The sequence below is a fragment of the Cavia porcellus genome, unplaced genomic scaffold, assembly GCF_034190915.1.
Source record: "Cavia porcellus strain 051 isolate PalLab524CR breed Dunkin Hartley unplaced genomic scaffold, mCavPor4.1 scaffold_29, whole genome shotgun sequence".
NCBI classification, from domain to species: Eukaryota; Metazoa; Chordata; class Mammalia; order Rodentia; family Caviidae; genus Cavia; species Cavia porcellus.
Genome location: NW_026947512.1, coordinates 4,918,407 through 4,937,105, shown reverse-complemented (window position 1 = coordinate 4,937,105; position 18,699 = coordinate 4,918,407). Strand labels below are relative to the sequence as shown.

Below are 18,699 nucleotides of genomic sequence, written 5' to 3'. Positions count from 1 at the left end.
AGAAATTAGGTATAAGAAATCTCTCGGGACATTCTTCTTGCTCTTCCTTGACCCTCTTCCAAAAGAAAGGTTCAAAGCTGCATGAAGATCTAAAGTCAGGTACTCTGAATGTAGCCATGGTTTAATGATTTGGCTTTTCCTCATTTGCTTCCTTGTAGTCTTCTGTGCAGTTTGTTCAGAATCCTTATATTAGCCTGCAAGCTTAATCATAACACTATTTTCTTCTTGGAAATAAGCATACCAACAGGAATTTTATTTTACTTCTAGTGTCTAATTAGCTGTGAATTTTACTGTTTTCTTTTCTTTCATTGAATGCATGGAGCGTTGAATGTTTTGCTTATCTCAGTGTCCTCCTCCTGTATCCATATTTTGTCTTTATTAAGAAGCCAATTAGATGTGTGTTTGCCTGGTAGGTGCCCTGGAAACTCTAGCCATTTCCAGTAATGGGTGGTAACAATCTTGTGAGCCTTCTGTTCCTCATTAGCCACGGAGGTGGGAGCCTCTGTTCTCCCATGACCCCCACTCTGCATGTGAGTTCTGCATCTCATGTCCCTTCTCCAGGTAGGTCTCCTCATTAGCTACTGGAGAAACTCTTCATTGTCTGTAAACCAAGACCTGTGTGCCTCGTGCCTTCTGCAGCTTCTAACCCTGCAGCCCAAATGTGCTTCCTCTTTCTTCTTAAGCTAGTCATTCTTTCCAGCATTCTTTCCGGAGAATGCATGGAGGATGCCATGCCACCCTAGCTGCTGGCATGTTACCATTGTGACCAAAGTGTTGAAGACGGACTTCTGTGCATCTACACTGAGCCGCTGCACAGTTCCCTGCTCCCTTCACATGAAGCAGCAGCCTTTCTAGGAACCCAGTCAGAGCCAGTGCCTAGGTGGGGAAGATCCTTGCTGAAGCTTTCAACTCACCAAAGCTTAACTCCTCTGCAGAGCTCAGGCCTCAGCATAGGTGCCTGATTCCTGGTCACCCTAGAGGGGCGCAGTGGGATGGGCCTCACCTGTTTCTATGGCATCACTCAGCTGAGATCATGAACCCATTTCATTTGTAGGCAATTGTGAGGTGAATCAATCTCCTCTTACCCACTGCTCTTCTCCTCCCTCTTCATCCCTCCCCACAGCTCTCTGTCATCTTTCCTCCACCCCACTCAACCTCAGACTTTCTCAAGTCACTTTCTTTGTCATTATTTTTTACTTGTGGGTACATACGTGTAGCAACTGAAGCTATCATGAGGCCACCCCTTCCCCTTACATCAGTAGTAACATTATCAGGCATCTCTCACATGGGTTTGTCTTTGTTCATTTGTGCTACAATAACAGAATACCACAGAATGTGTAATTTATAAAGCATGGAAATTTACTTCCCACAATCAAGAGACTGAGAGGTCCAAGGTCAGGCTGCTGGCATGTGGGCAAGGTCAGTCTGTGTTACTGAGATATCACCTTGAATGCTGCATCCTCCAAAAGGAAGAGGATCCTTCCTTGAGAGGTGGAAAGTAGGGTAGGGGCAGTGGAGTGGAATTTGTCCTTCCATAAAACCCTTTTATGACAATATTGATCAATGAGGCTGTGCTCTTACGACCTAAACACCTCCCCAAAGGCCCCAACTCCTAACACTGTTGCATTTGGATTAAGTTTCCAATGCGCGAATTTTGGGGGACACATTGTAGATCCAGCAGTCTTGTTAAAATGCAGATTGCTGAGCTCCACCTGGGGATTGGCTGTCTTAAGACCCAAGAACATGCATTTTCAACAAGGTAAGCATGATGCTCATGCTTCAGAATCAGGAGCCATGTGTGCTCCTGGCTGTGTTGCCTGGTGGTGGCTGGCACATTCTTTTACATTTTGATTTTCAAATGGTTGGATCTATCCTTTCAAGTGGCAGATGTTTAGTGAATACCTATTCAGTGTCAAACTCTGTTTGATACTTGCTATCCAGGGAAACATAACACCCTGTCCTCTCGGAGTTCACAGCTTTGTATGGAAGATAGACAGTAAATAAATATTATATGCTGTGATAAATATTATAATCTGAAAATAATAAAAGGCTTTAAGAAATAGGCAATGGTCTCCCTATTCATAGCAAGTATTTAGGTGAGATGAGTATAATTAATGGTGATTCATTCATTCACTGTTTTTCTTTACCAAGGGTGGACTACAGAGAATTGAGCTCAACCTACTGAAAAAATAATATTAAAATCCAATGTTTGTGGAGCATTTACTGTGTTTCAGACACTGTGCTGCATATAGAGTGTGTTGGTTAAGATTGCTGAGGTCAGACGGCCTGGGTTTTAGTCTTGCCCTATAATACTGTATGCAGCCTCAGCTAAACAACTAATTTGTGCCTTTGTTTGCTTATGAGAAGAAAGGGTTATAGTAGCAAGAATATCTACTTCCAAAGATTATTTGGATTACAATAAAACTTTGCTAATGTAGGCAATATACATAGTAATTGCCCCAAAACATGTTGACTCTTGTTACCAATATATTTGGGCCCCACGCTAGGTATCACAGAACAGGCCTTGACAAATTTCTGTCATCTACGCTAAGTAAATCTGTGAATTTATTTGAGATGATGAGAGAGGGGGCTTGGTTTGAATGTGTTGCCCAGAGAACCTCAGAATGACCCTGGAAAGCTTCTGAAGTGCCAGTCAGAGGAAGCGACTTTTGCAGGGCAATGAGATGGGACACCATCAAGGCTATGGAGGGTGGCTGGAATTTTGACAGTAACAACTGGGAGTGGAGTGGTGTAGGGTGGGGTGGGCTGGGTGGGTTGTTAGGACTGACACTGAAAAATGTTCCAAGAAAGACTGCACCCCTGATTGATCCCACCGAAGAGGACTGAATCCTTCAGCTGGGATGCAAGAGTGTCAGGTTTAGCCTTGGCCAGGCTGGCAATCTAGAAAACCAGTCATCTTTCTGGGAGGATGCTTTCTGCCTCGCCCATCACCTTAGAGTTCAAGTATCTTAGAGCTGCTGTTGTCTCCTACCAGTGCCTTTAGGCACAGAGGCTGTTTGTTCTGCTGCTTCTCCAAGGGGCTTCCCCTCTCCCCACTTTGATAGCCTCACCCCTGTTCCTGAGAACTGCCTGTTATCCAGAAATCAGGTAGAGTTCCTCTGGTCCTTGCCTGGGGCCCCTCAGGATCTGCGGCCCACATTCACATTTCTGTTGGGCTGGCTATGTCTTTTCCCCCTCTAGGACACAGTTTCATAGCAGCTGCAACAGTAGCTATAAGAAAGATCAGAGTCTATAGTCTTGTTTTAATACTTTCCTGAGTTTGTCAGAGATGAGAGTGATAGAACCTTTCTCTTAGGAGAGGATTAGGAGTCACTCTTTGTGGCCAGATATACCTGGGCAGAGCTCATTAAATGATAATCCCTGATAAACCCCCTCTAATCATCTACTCATTGTTAGATGGGGGGAGGGAAACTTCTAGGCATTTAATTAACTGTTTGAGAAATCTTTGTCATCACCTTTTCTTTTTTCCTCTTCCTTTTACTTGCCTCAGATTTAATCAGAGCTATATATTCAATTTATTAGCTTATTTATTCACCTAATAAACATGTGCTGAGCCCCTATTGAGTGCTAAATTGGGGTCTGGGACAGTAACGCAGACAATCAAACCTATTCCTTGTCATAGGGTGGTGCTCAAGCTTCTAGAAGGGAGCTGCATGGCAGCCCTCAGGGATGGCAGTGCAGAGTTAAATGGTGGGATTAAATGCAGGAAGCCAGGGTATGATGACCTCTGGAAAGATTTCCTAGTGAAAATATTATACTTAGGATCTAGAATGTTCACAGAGGGCTTGGTTGCCAGCTGATGAGCTTTTAGACAGTGATCAGATCCTGAAGGTGCTGAGCTTGTCAATGGATTACTCATTGATGAGTTCATAGCTGAACAAGCTATTAGGAGCTAGGACCTAATTGAAAAGTGTGGCTCATGGGAGCATGACCTTAAGGACTCAACTGTACCCCAGCTTCTTTCTCCCTGCTTCCTGGCTGCCATAAGGTGAGCAGCTTCCTTCCTCACCAAAGGCCTAAAACCTATGTGGCTAGCTGACCATGGACTGAAACTGTGAGTCAAGATCAACTCTGCCTCCTTTAAATTGGTTTTCTCATGTGTTTGGTCATAGAGGCAAAAAACTGCCCAGTGCAGAAGTGTGCCGAGGCTTTGAGACAGAACAGTGAGGAAGGCGTTCTAGGCAGCAGGGCCAGCATGAACAGAAGCTCAGAGATAGAAAGGACTGCAGAGCAGAGAACTGCAGTAAGCTGGTTATGGTTTGTGAGTCTGTATTTCCTGTGGTGTGTGTGTAACAGACAATCCAGGCTGGTTAGACTGGGATCCGTCACACTAGGGATTTGGTAAGACCATTGTTGCAAGATGGTAAGCCAACAAGGAATGGACAAGATGTAGTAGTTACAAATAGCAACTCTTCCCTGTTTTGCAAACTAAAGGCAACTGTGACTGGGAATCTCCTGTCCCACTTTACAAGATCTCCCTGGCAACAGAATGGCTGTGGTACAGCTAGCCAGGAAACTGGTTGTGAGCCCCTTCCACTGTATCAGACATCTGGAGCAGAAAAGAAACTACAGAGTTCAGGTACAGACATCCAAGGACCTTTCAGGTCTAAGTCACAGGGAAAATATTTAGGTAAAGATGTTTATTTCGGGTCTTCTTAGTATTTGCAGAATGAGGTCTGGCTGGGTCCCTGTTGAATATGCGGTCCGAAGCTTACTTGTGTGTTTGTGTTACTCCTCCATCCATCGTTACTGATCTTAGCACATCGGACCTGAATAAACAGGACAGAAAGCTGTGCAAACAATGTTAAAAATTAAAAAGCGATTTTTTTTCAGATTAAGGACACAATGAGCATTACTATTTTATTATCTGTGTTCTGTTTCCACCTTATTGTGCCTCAAACCAATGGAAATGCTCAGTTAGGAGATTTGTGTATCTCGGGAATGGAAAGAACCAAGATGAATCTCATGGAGGGGGCAGCAAAGTGAGCAAGACAGTGTCAGACAAGAGATGAGCAAAGAGAAGGGGGTTGGGGATTGATGGAATTAAAAACTGAGAGAACCCAGGAGAGAGGGGAAAATAAAGTAAGGAGTGGGAATGGAAGGAGGCTCCACATCTGTTGTTTGATACAAGTACATATTCAAAGGGGGACCCTCTCCCCAATATTACTGATAAGTGGTCACCTGGTATAGCGATTCCTGTAAACAACAGCTGTATGACACTGGGGAAGATGGATGTGGATCCTCACTAGAGGAAGTGGCCAGTTTATGAGGATTCTGACTGAGAGGTGAAGGTGTGATACCTAATGCACGCCTGTAGTTCAGTGTGCTGGGGCCACCCTGGAGAACCTCACCCGTGTCCTTTCATGCCCAAGGTGATAAAGAGGCATTCGGACTGGGCATTTCGTTATCACCACATCACTGTCAGTGAAATGTACTGAGAATCGTTTCCAGAGATGCTGTTTTGGATTCTGCAGAAAGAAACAATTGTAAGCCATGGATCCTTGCTTTCAAGCTGTGCTTAGTAAGGAGCAGAAGGGCTTCCCGTGGTCACAAAATAAATGAAACTGACTGTCCCAGGGCTTCAGGAAACCAACTGAGCTAACCAGCCTTGCAGTTTCTGAGACACGATCATTAATTACAACAGAGATATTCAATGATCAATTAACTTACCTTCTGCTCAGAATCTGTTGAGGAGGGAAGACTAAAAGTCAAGAAAAATGTGTATCTGAAGCTTTTTTGAGTGTCTGCTCTCATATGCTATGCTGCATCTTTGAGTTAGCTAAGTGCACTTGCTGTATGTCAGCAGAAATGCCATTTTATAAGTGATACATTTATTTCCAGAGAAAGAAGCTCTATAAGCCTGAAACATAAGAATGCCAGCAGATTTATAATCTTCTGCTAGTCAACAACATTATTGAGAATCTCCTGCTTACAGAGTAATATCCGAGGCACTGGTAGAGTGAACTCAGAAAAAAAGATGCAGTTCTGTCTTTGAGAAACATTCAGTGCTAATAGGAATGGAGGACCAATGTGTAACAGAACACATGTAAAAAAGGTCTGGGGCTGGGATATAGATCAGAGGCACATGCTTACCTGCCTGGCAAGCACGAGATTATTTTTTAAAAAAAGCCATAAAGCAATATTAGTTACTGTATAAAACTTGTAAAATATAGAAAGTTGTAAGATTTAAAAAATATTCATGTTAATGAGCTCTCATGGTTGTTAACTTTTTCAACTGTTTTACAAAAATAAGATTTATTTTGAAATCTACATAGGACTATTTAAATTTGTTTTAGAAAAAGTAGCCATTTTAATAGAGATTTTCAAATATGCACAAATGTAGAGATAATAGAATACTGAACCTTGCAGAACCCCAAATCTAACTTCAAATGTTACTAGAAGCCCATATATATATACATACATACTTGGATTGAACTCATGATCTTGCACTTCCAGGCAGGCACTTAAGCTGCTGAGCTAAATCCCCAGCCCATTCTAGAAGACTTCTTTAAAGGATTTGTTGAAAACCCATTACTTTTGGGCTTCTGGGCCAAAATCCAGAAAGAGGAGAGGATAGGGTAGACATCGTATGACATCAGTATTAGAATTATTAGAACTTAATCGTAAATAGTTGTAAGCAGAGCAGGGCCCAGAGCCGTGTGGGCTTTGCAGCTCTCCCTGCAATGGACTTGAGCATGACAGCCTTCCTAGGGCTGCATGGCACCGTGTACCCTGCCTAAGTTGATAGTTTCTATGGCGTTGTCTTTCCAAGCGTGTAGATGGATTTTTACTGACACATCTGTACCTGTCTGTTGGGCATTCATATAGCAATGGCCATCCACACACAGGATGGAGACCACATTTGTCCACGAAGTGGAGGAGCCTGACTCCCTGGCCAGCGGCTCCTGACCTTGGTATCAGCATCATCTCACCACTTGTAGATGGGGTGGGGAGTACTGTCTTTCTTTGCTATATCTGTTTGCCAAACTGGTTCTTGAAAACTTTCCCACTGAAGAAAAAATAAAGGAAACAAAGAATAATGGGTATCATCTGGATTACCATTGGTGTAATTCAGTAATTCATTTTGTAACATGAAGACAGCTACAAAGCCGTCAGAGGCAACCTTGGGTGTGCAAAAAAAGTCTCCACCTTGGAGTCTCTGAGACACACAAGCTGCCTCTCAGCCTGCTTTCTTTATGGGTCCTCAGAAGAGCTCTTCTTTTCCAGCTGGAAGACTGTAGTGTTGGTTTCCTGTTTGTGTTTTGTTCTCCCAGAGTGGGGAAATGATATGGTGGTAATGCTTTAAGAGTCCTGAGACTAAAGGAGATGTGGAGAGTCACAACTTCACTCAAGAAGTTGACCCACTGTAGATTATAGTTCCAGGTCTGTCAATAATTTTCCTGTATCCTGAAGGAAGTCACTTTGCTTCTCTGGTCTGTTTCCTCCTCCATCAAATGATGGATTATATGATATGTCTTCATCATGCTCTTCTAAGAGTGTGATTACAGTTGCTGATATGCAGGGAACCATAAATGATGCATAGATGGGGGTTCAGTCCACCCAAAAGCTTATAGGTATACTGTGCCTTGTATCTTTCTCCTAAAAGATGAGCTTGATCAGAGGCATACCTTGGCTGTGTCTTTAATACTCCACCTAACTGGTGTGAGGCAGGGACAGAGTGCTGCCACCCTGGTAAGATTGATCACAACTCCAATGAGAAGGATACTTCTTAGGAAATACCTATAAAGATAGGAGGCAAGCAGATAGGTCAGGGGGAAAGCTAGATGGAGATGTGATTTCAGAAGTTTTAGTATGAGCCTGGTCCCATAGGCAGCATCAAGGTATGAACTGCAATATAAAGGTTGTTCCATTCAGATTGAAAAATTACTGACTCACTGATATACCAGCAACAGTGCCCTCAGCACCATCATGGGCAGGCATAAAACCCCATGTAGGGCTGGTCTGTCTGTAAGGGACAGGTTGAGAAGGGTGCAGGCATAGCCATTAGCAGTCAACATATATGGCAGCTAGGGGATGGGTTCCCCTGAGAGTCTGCCCCATCCACACTGGTGAGAGCTGGACAGGGAGGAGGGTGGCCCAATTCCTGTGAATGGCTCAGAGTATGGGAGGAAGTGTTCTGATAAGATTTCCACACTGGGACCATCTGAGTCAAGATGAGGTTATATTTGTAGAGGGGAAGATGGTGCCTTAGAAAGGGGCCCAAAGAATACTCAAAGGTTTTCTTGATGTTGGTTGCACAGGTAGGTGTGCCTTGAGGAAATCCATTAAAGGATGCCCTTACTGCTTGCATAGGGTTCCCAGTAGCATCTACCCAGGGCTCTGCAGGGCTGCTATCATGAGGCAGCGCAGTTTGTGCGGAGAAGCTCTTCCTTTTCCTTCCGGCATGTGTCCTGCTTCTTGGCTTCTTCATCTTAGTCTTCTCCTGCCCCCTTTTCTTCTACCTTCTTAGTAAACCTTTTGCTGCTTTTCTGGCCTCTATTGTCTCAGCTAAGGTATTTTTCTCTATGAAATGAGGCTTAGCAAATCCTCTTTGATGGCCCAGAGCAGACTTACTTGTCTGAGTGACCTGTGGTCCCTCATAGCATTAATCACAGCTTACAGTTGTGTGTGTATGTGTGTGTGTGTGCATGAATACATGCTCCGTTGTTGCATGTGAGCCTCCTCCATGACACTATAAGTTTCACAGGGATTGCAATTGAGTCTATTTTGCCCAGCACTTATCCTTAACCCCTTGAACAGAATCTATCCCACAGTAGGAAGTCCACAAATTTATGGGACAAAATGATGATATTCAGCTGAGATTCAGAGTCCACGTTATCTGGGATGGCAAAGTTGCTGTGGTCCTGATGCTGGAAGGAAGTGGGGGCCAGGAGTGGCAAGTCAGCTTGTGAGGTGCAGGATGCCTAGGGCATGGCTATGCAGGAAGATGTGGAACAGCTGTATCTGTCACCTCTACCCTCTCCTTCCCCCCTAATTGCTCTCTGAATAGCCCTGTCACTGGAAGGGGCTAGCAAGGGGTTAGACAGATGGTTTTGCTGAAATAAAAATGTTCTGGCCTTTTCAGTAGCCCAGAGTAATCACCCCAGTGGACTTCCAAGATGAGCTTTTTGTTAATTAGTGAAGTCCATTCTCTCCTTGAGATGGAGATTTGAGGCCAGCAGTTCTCAGCCAAAAGCTTTTCTCATGTCCACCGGTTACCTCTTTCCCTTAGGACATTTGGAAATTCTGGAGACATTTTTGATTGTCACAACTAGAAGAGTCTTTAAGATGAACTGGGTAGGCACCAGGGATGCTGCTAATTAACAGCACAGGGAGGCCCTATTACAAAGCATTATCTGTCCCACAGTGGCAGTTATCCATGGACCAGGAAACCCTGCTATAAACTGGCCAGTTTTGTAGCCCCTGCTACGTCCAGCATGGGAAGCAGGTAATGCCCCAGAAACCCTTGTTTCTGAAGACACCCTGGAATCAGTGTTTTCCTTCTTTCCAGCCCTTGCACACACTCAGCCTACCTGGTGAGATGCTCTGTGAAGGGGTTTCTATATAAGGGGCTTTCTGATGTGTTTTTTTACAGATCCCCCTGGAACACTGGTACAGACTTCTTTCCAGGCCAAGAGAACCATGGGCCCCTTTTTGCTCTCTACTGCTTCATCTTTCTCTCTGATCTTGCTCCTCTCACCCCACTTTTCAGCATCTTTTCTCCCACCCCACCCCCGAAGATTAATGCGATAATTGCCATGTGTGCCTGTTTACACAGGGAGTGGGTGAGCTCACCACCCTCAGTCAGGCAGGTTCCCAAAGAAATGTGTTCCCATGATGTCAGGACTGGTACCCGCTGAGCACTCCTGTGCAGGTGGGCTGCCACCTCCAGACTGCTTTCTCTGTCTGTCATCTCCCTTGCCTTGTGCACATGTGCACGTGTGTGCCACGTGGGGAAGCGACAGGTGAGGAGGGAGAACAGCCAGACTGCCAGCCTAGGGGAAGGTGTTGTAGATGGGAAGGCCATCAGCAGCCTGAATAAGAATACGCTAACCCAAAGAAAGCGTTTCTCTGTAATAACTGACACATGATGGGTATTACTGGTTGGGGTGTGACAGAGAAAAAGAACCAATAGGACATAGGAGAGGGGTTATTACAGGAATTGGGATATGTGATAACAGAGGCTAAGAAGTATCATACCAGACTGTCTGCCAGCTGAAGAACAAAAGAAGACAGCAGTTTGGCTCAGTCTGAATCCAGTGCCCTAGAACCAGGGTTGCTGATGGTGCACTTGCTGGTCCAAGCCAAGTCCCAGGAGTCCTCTGTTATGCCACCAGTGGAAGTCCCAGAGTTCAAGTTTGGTTCAGGCTTGGAGTTCGGATATCCAAGGCAAGAGGAGAACAGTGTCCTATTTATAGGGGAAGGGGGATCTGGAGGAGAACATTTACATTACCTTTCATTGTCTTCCAGGTCTTACCAGTTGGAAGGTATTGGAAGACAGGTCTCCCCACTAGGTCCCAATCACGGGCCAGTCTTCTCTGGGAACACAAATGTAATCAGAGTCTGTGCTTCACTAGCCATGCAAGCATCCCTGAATTCAATGTTGATGCCCAGAGCTAATGCTGGCAGTAGGTGTTCAGTGGATGGGCAAGAAGAAAGAGGCTACCATGCCTTGGGCAGCATTGTTTGCTAGTAGGCGCCAGGCTTACACTTAACTGCTCCACAGTGGAGGAGGGGTAGTGAAGGTCCCCTGTGGGACTCTCCTGGGGCTAGAATCAGTAGGACATGTTTTAAAAGCTGCAGCCTCCTGCCCTAGGATCTTACTGGGGAAAGTAAAGTGTGTCACCGAGTATGGAAGTGGCTTGTGAGACTTGGCACTCTGTTATTAACATAGTAGAGAAAGAAGGAAAGAGATTCTTCTGTCACCCAGGTGCCCTACCCTGGTCCTCTTGCTGAGAGACAGACCCCGGGAGAAACAGGCAGAACTCTGGGGCTGCCCTGCCAGTGCTCTTCTGACTCTCACTTTGCCTGGTGTCAGGACGCTTGCTGCATTCAGGGTTGTTGGCTGTTTCTTTTTTAAAATCTCCAAAGACACTTTAGTAGATGTTGCTCCTACCCTAGATAATTTTAAGGTTTTTGATAATGATGAATCAGAAGGAAATAGAACCTTTAATTAGCATCAGAAAGGACCTTGCCATTTAAATGAAAGAGGCCTGAAGTGCTTTGTTTGCCCACTTCCTGCTCAGGGATGTCCCCTTGTCCTGATGGAAGCATCACTGACCTGTGAACAAGCACAGGAGGGGAGAGAAAGCCACCTGGTTCATTAGGATGGGAGCAGAAGAGCTCCAAGGAAGGAGGGAGGGTGCTAGGTGTGCAGAGGGTGCGGCAGTCTATTAAAAGGCTGGTGAGTAATCTTGGGGAGCTGTCAGGCTGCGTTCTCCAGAGGAACCTTTTAAACTGTCAGTCATCTTTAACAACCCCTCGCATATGGTGCTGCTGAAGCTGGTGTCTTCCTGGCTTTCTTCTTCTCTTCCTCTTTCTCCTCTATTTTTCATCTACGAGGACCTAGTGGTGTGGTAGATGGTATTTGTAGCAGTTTAGAGGAGCTTTCATACATGGAGAGGGTATACTAGAGAGAGTGAATTTGTACTGTATTATTAACAAGAGGCATATCTTATTAAAAATGTGGCCATTTATTGATTAGTTAAGTATCTCTGTGTGCCACGCCCATTGTCAGGTGCTATATATAAAACATATAAAAGTAAGAAGACTGTTAAGTTTGCTGCCTTAGTATAGGTTAAAGCAAACAAAATCTTCTCATAAGACAGGGACTGAAAATGACTGTTCAGATCAGATAAAGGGATTGGGAAACACATTCCAGACTCCCTGTCAATGAAGAGAGCCTTGTCATCTGTTTCATAGACTCTGTGTCCTGATGTGTTAATGTTTTTTGAAAAAGCATATTCCACAATCAGGAAATTTAGGAAATGAGGCAAACAAAGTAAACAGCTCCCTCCCCCACACACGCACATAGGTCTTCTTCCAGGCTTGAGAAACACATAATTTGCTATATTTTCCATGTTCTTCCAGTTATTGAAGCCCGTTTCCCACAAAACGTGTTCATATATTATAGATCATAGCAAGGAAAAGCACAAAAATTCTGGACATTTTCACTTTACAGAAGCCCTTGCAAAGAATCGTCCATGTGATGTTGCTCTGTGCTGTCCTGAAGCCACAATAGCTCAGTGACTTGTGAGACCATAAATACCCTAGAGGTCACCATTGCATTGTTGTCATTGGCTGATAGGACTTCATGTTTATGGGCAAATGAGTCTCAGTGCAGTGCAAGATATGGACTTGGCCTTTGCTGTCAAAGAATGGTAAGAGGAATGACCAGAAAGTTGATTAATTCGGAACGCTTGGTGAAGCATTGGAGCTAACCTATTTTTGCAGAATTCTTGATTTATTGTCATGAATAAAGATAAAAATAGCTACTTAGGGATCATTCAACTTGCCTTTATACTCACAGCCCATGTCTCTACTATTAGAAAAAGTGGCTTCCCACGTCCATTATAGCCGCTTGTGGCTCTTGGCACCCAATTCTTCCACGTCTTTTTTCTGATAATCAAGAATTACTGTGTTTGAGGTCTTGCCTGTGTCTCCCTAGCTTGCCTGACAGAACCAAAGAGCTAGATCATAGACACTGACGTTGGTAGAGCTCTGCCTCTGTCCCACTCAGGCAGAAAGTGTTTCACTATTTAGTTTTAATTTTGAATCTGCTTCAGCTGTAATGCTGTATCTCTGAGGAGTGCAAGAGCAAGACAAGAGGCACAAATTTGCTGAAAGGCGCTCGCCTTACAAGCTCTTCCACCCGGACAACTGTGGTGCAGTGATAGCTGCCATAATCAATGGGCGGCTGAATTCTGTGCACCGACGTATTTGAATGGGAGGCAGAGAGAAAATGAGATAATTTGGGAGAAAAAAGTGTCATATAAGTCCACAGGAAGCATGAGGACACTCATTAAACTTTTTTCAAAGCTTTATAGCAAGTTGGAAGAAAAGTTATTAACTGAAAGAATGGAAAAACACTTTCTGAGTTCTAGTGTTGATTTTACTTAGTGAGCATATGAGTTTTAGGCAGGATGCCTAACCTTTATGATCAGAATTCCCTACTGAATTAAGGATAAAATACTTATTGTGAGTTTCAAGTGGGTATCAAAGTTTTGTGTTGGAGGGACAAGGTGGGATTGGGAGTGATTTCAGTTCAGGAAAACCATTTGAAAAGTCTGAGAGAGAGAGATAAAGTGATCACTCTTCAAATGTAGACATAGACATGCCCTGTTCCATCCAGAGCCTTGCTGGCAAGGCCTGGGCCAGGTTTTATGATGACAGAAGAAGGAAATTCAGACCTCAGGTCAAGGACTGGAAAAGGTATGGATCACTTCCAGTGTTTTCTCAGCAGCTCTGCCTGCTATGGCCCTTGTTAGTACCCTCAGGGTAGTGTCATGGGCAGCCTAATTTTGTCTTTTTGGGAGTTTGTCCAATTTAGTGTGCAAAGGCCTAGGACTCACTCACATCAGAAAGCACTGTGATAACACTGGTTAGTGTTTGCAAGGTCTTAGGAAAGTTCTTGACTTTTCTGCTTTTAGTTTTCTCATCCATTAAGTGAGACTGTTAGATTGTTCCCACTCATCATGTTACGGAGGTGCTGATGCAGTGTCTCGACTGTGTTCATAGCAGTGAGTTAACACACAGTGAAATCTGTTGGGGTGGGCGCAGCAGTGTGTAGCCATATTTCACTTTATTTGTTACATCCTCTCCTGTGTGAAGTGCTAAAGAGCAATTGTTTTCTTTCAGACCAATGATGCCTTAGGAGCCACCTGGAACTGGCTGTACTTCATCCCCCTGATCATCATTGGATCCTTCTTTGTTTTGAACCTTGTCCTCGGAGTGCTTTCTGGGTAAGCCAGATGTTTCTCTTCTTCACCAGCTGGAAATGAATGCGTGCCAACTAATGCCAAACTTACTCATTTAACCTTTGTTTTACTGACATTTACTGAGCGGTCCCTTTGTACCAGTGCTGTTATAGATAGTGGGAATGTGATGGTAAACATTTTCATAATTCTAAGGAGTTAAAAACATCTTAGCATGTGGCCCAATACTAAACCTGCTATCTGAGAATTCATTTTTCCATCCATCTTTCCCCTTAGTAGCTTTCTGTCAACAAGTTGAATAGGATACTTATTTTATTACTAAGAGTGTCTTATTTGATAATGTCCTGGCCATCAAATTCCATATTTGTTGACTTGAATCTATTTATACCAGTTTGCAAGTACTCAGTACCCCCTATCATGGTACTTGTGAAGAACACACAAACTGAAAGACATGGTCCCTGCTCGCTCAAGAAACATGTTTTGTCAAAAAGTCAATGTACTTGTAACAGGAAATGGGAGGGTTCTCCCCCAACCCCAACAGATATCAGACATAATTCATTTGGGGGATGGATAAATCTGTAGTCTGAAATAATCAGGTTTGATTTTGTGAAAGATTAGGATTTTGCTCAAGATATAATCTATGTACTATGATTAAAGACAATATGTAAGAGTCACTGTTCCAGGAAGGGTAGTGCTGTGCCATCAGCAAAGATGAAGGGGTGCGATGTGTTGTGTGATCTGAAGAGGCTGGAATGGAGTATGTTAGGATAGCTAGATGTATTTTACAGGACGCTAAGCAAAACTGAACTTAATATTATGTCAGCATGGCCTGGGTTCTTCACATGACGGGTTATAAGGGATATTTGTGTGTAAGCATTACAGATTGACTCGTTGGTCATTTCTTTAAAATCTGATTATACAGAAAAGAATTTTAAGAGGGGCATGAGGAAAAGAGAAAAGGAATGACAACAGATGAGAAATGTGAAAATAAGTAATGGTTGGCATTGCCTAGAGCAAATATCAATTTGTAAGGAATGCCAATTTAAAAAGCAAGCTGATGGCCCTACAGAGCACATAAAAGACTCAAAACCTAGAAAATTCAGGTATCCCTGAGAGCTGGAATGAATACGCATGATGCTACAGGTAAGAATATTGACTGAAAGTTCTTATGCCTTGCATTGGCTTAAGTCTTAATCTCCAAACAGTGCTGAGAATGTTTGCCCATTCAATGTCTGCACCAGTTGGGGGGCTTACTCTCTGCAGATGATTGAAGGTTAGAATAGTCATATTAGGTGCATTTTTAGGGTGAGCTTCATAAGTTGTAATGAAAATGGGGAGGGTTGCTGGGCATGGTGGCACATGTTTGTAATTCCAGCACTCAGGAGGCTGAGGCAGGAGAGTCACTGCAGGTTTGAGACCAGCCTGGCCTACAAAGTGAGCTTAAGGCCAGCCTTAACTGCATAATAAACCCCCCCCCCCAAAAAAAAAAAGAAAGGAAAGAAAAACAGGAAAAGGAAATGGGATGGTTTAAGCACAGTCCACAAACTGGCCCACTTCTGATTTCTCAGATACGTAGCAACTTGGTAGGAGTTCAAAAGATTCTTCTGTGGGGAAAATGTCTTGAGAATATATCTATTAGTCCGGATGTTTGGGAGAGACTAAAGAAACAGGTCTCCACCTCATCGCCTCCTAAAAGATTCACCATATTAGTTTCCTGTATCTGCTGCAATAAATTGGTGCAAAATAAGAAACTTAAAATAGTGGAAATTTATTCTTTCACAGTTCTGGAGACTACAGATCCAAAATTTGGCAGGCCCGTGCTTCCTACATGGGTTCAGTGGAAGAATTTATTCATTTTTCTCTTCTAGCTTCTGGGCACCTCAGGCATTCCTTTGGCTTATAGCCACATCACTCCAGTCTGTCCTTCTGTGGTCATGTTGCTTCTTCCTCTCTCTGCCTCACTCTTATAAGGACATTTGTCATTGGATTTAGGGTCGTTGCATAATCCGGGATGATATCCTCATCAGAATATTTTTAACTTAGTTGTCTTGCAAAGACCCCTTTTACGTATAAGGTAACATTCAGATCTGAAAACTGGGACAATAGCATTCTGTTTGGGGAGGACCCACTAAACTTATTACTCCACAAACGCCAACCATACATACAGAATTTCCGTTAAGCTTTCTGTGTTTCACTTTTAAATCTTAACATGCGGCTAGTGATTTTCAGCTCACTGAGAATAATGTCCAAAAGAAAAGGCATAAGCAATAAAAATTTAAAAAGGAACTTAAGGGGATGTAAACTGTGGAGTGTGTAGAAGACAACTTTTACGAACTGTAGTTGAAATTGACAGAAGAGAGTAATGTATAAATAATGGGTTACTGTATGTTTTGAGGTTAAAAAATCTATTGAAATTTAATGTAAAATTAATGTAAAAGTGAATTAAAGTAGAGATGTAGTAACAGGAAAATGGTCAAAGTTGAGAAAATAACTTAAAAAGTAAAAGAAAAAAGAATAAGATTAATACAACATTTTTTGGAGTTCAAGAAAGAGAACCATAAAATAAGAAGGAAAAAATTAACAAAGAAAAATGTGAGACCATGTTCCCTGAATGTAAAGGCTCAAGTTGCCAAATTAAGAGCTCTGTTGAGACTTGTGCAAGGATGTTCTCTACAGCATTGTTTCTTGGCAGTAGGGAGTTGGAGGCAAACGGGATGCCCATAACAGGGAGATTTAGCTAGGTACAATGTTGGATGCATACTGTGGCATATGATGTAGGATTTGGGAGCAACAGATACCATACACACATAAAACACAGGAAATTTTTAGAGCCAAATGTAGTGAAAACAAAGAAACAATGTGATATAATGTGATTTGCATAAATAAAAATACATGCACACAGAACCTATGTGGTTTAGAAAACCACATTCAAATAAAAAGGGTACATTAAATGTAATGTAATGATAGTTTGTATGGTAGGTTGATGGAAGGTGAATCAGTAGATTAACCATAAAATGCCCACTGTTGTCAGGCACCCTGGGAGATTAAGGTAGGAGGATTACGGGTTTGAACTCAGCCTGGGTAACTTAATAAGACTCTGTCTCAAAGTAAAAAGAGCCTGGAGGTGTAGCTCACTGCAAAGTCCCTCAGTTCAGTACCCAATACCTCAGAAAAAAAGAGAAAAGAAAATATCCACAGAGCACTCGGCATAGCTAGAGACCACATCAAAGCACATTATCATGAAATTCAGAACATCAGAGTAGAGAATAGTCTGAAAGTTTCCAGCAGTTGGGAAGGCAATCAAGTTTACCTACCAACAATAAGGATGGCTTTGCACTTCCCAAAGGCAACACTGAAAGTTAGAAACCGATACAGAAACTAAAACCTTCTCTCTTTTTTGGTACTGGGCATCGAACTCATGACCTTATGCTTGCCAGGCAAGCACTTCTAAAACCTTCTTTTTAAATTTATTTATTTTATGGAAAAAAAGTAGAACAAAATTGTATAACAAAATAATAGCAGAATAACAATACTTAATACATTATATGCTGTTATCTTTAAAGTAGTAGCTCGGGCTATAAGATATGGACATAACAATTTCTACAATTCATATTGGCACAAACCTTCCTTTTCAATGAACTATGAGACACTAATAGTATAACTGATTTGTATTTTTCCCTTTTCTCTACTGTCCTTTCCTTTTCACCCATCCTAGTTCCTTTTTCCTTTTGAACAGTTTCTTCCCATTTCATAATACCTGTTGTGCATTTTAGAACTTATTTACTCTCAGTTTCTCACACCAGGGAGACACTATGATGTTTACACATGTGAATCTGATTTATTTCACTTATTAGTGTAGTCTCAAGTTGTGTTTATTTACCTATAAAACTCTCAAGTTTATCCTTCTTTATAGCTGAGTAGTACTCCATTCTATAACAAGACCACATCTTTTTATCCATTCCCCAGTTAATGGGAATTTGGGTTGTTGCCAAGATGTAGCTATTACAAATTGTGTTGTTATAAACATGGATACACATAATATTATTGTGGTATGATGTTTATAATTCTTCTGGGAAAATATCAGAAAGAGAAGAGCTGGGTGGAATGGACCTCTAATCCTAGTTTTTTGAGGACTGTCCACACTGATTTCTGCCATGGCTGTATCAGTCCACATTCCCACCAATAGTGGAGAAGTGTTCCTTTTTCCTTACAGCCCCTCTAGTGTTTGTTATTGGTTCATATGGTGATAGCCATTCTTTCTGGGGTGAGATAGAATCTCAGTGCTGAAGAACCTAAAACCTTCTGCAGGAAAGTAATTTTCATGATCAAATTACATATCCAGCTAAAGTGCCAATTATTCATAGGGATGGAACAACTATATTTTCAGATACCTTTCTGAAGAAGTTACTGGCGAACATGTAAGTCACTAAAACTAAGCAAGTATTAAGAAAGAAAGACATGATACTCAGGGAAACATGAGATTCAATAGCGAAGTCAGACAAAACAAAGGATGGAGAAGAGAATTACAGAGTAACAACGAGCAGCAGCCTAGAAAGCATGGAGATCAAAACTGAATAGGATGACAGAGGGCTCTAAAAGTTCTGTCTTTAAAAAAAAAAAGTAAAACTAATAAATGCCCTGTTGTGTTGTATTCATGAGTTTCATGATTTTCCTAAAACTGTGTATATGATACATGCAAGTATTTGTACACCCATCTCTAGGCATTTATTTCTACAAAATATGA

General features: G+C 42.5%; 1 protein-coding gene across 3 annotated transcripts in view; it reads left to right on the top strand.

Moving 5' to 3' along the window:
* Cacna1e (calcium voltage-gated channel subunit alpha1 E) overlaps window positions 1-18,699 on the top strand; it is a 479,237-nt gene that overhangs the window by 311,012 nt on the left and 149,526 nt on the right. For all 3 annotated transcript variants that reach the window (XM_063240090.1, XM_063240088.1, XM_063240089.1), the window contains exon 9: window positions 13,879-13,982. In XM_063240090.1, coding sequence (XP_063096160.1) covers window positions 13,879-13,982 — 104 coding nt within the window. The remainder of the gene's footprint in view (window positions 1-13,878; window positions 13,983-18,699) is intronic.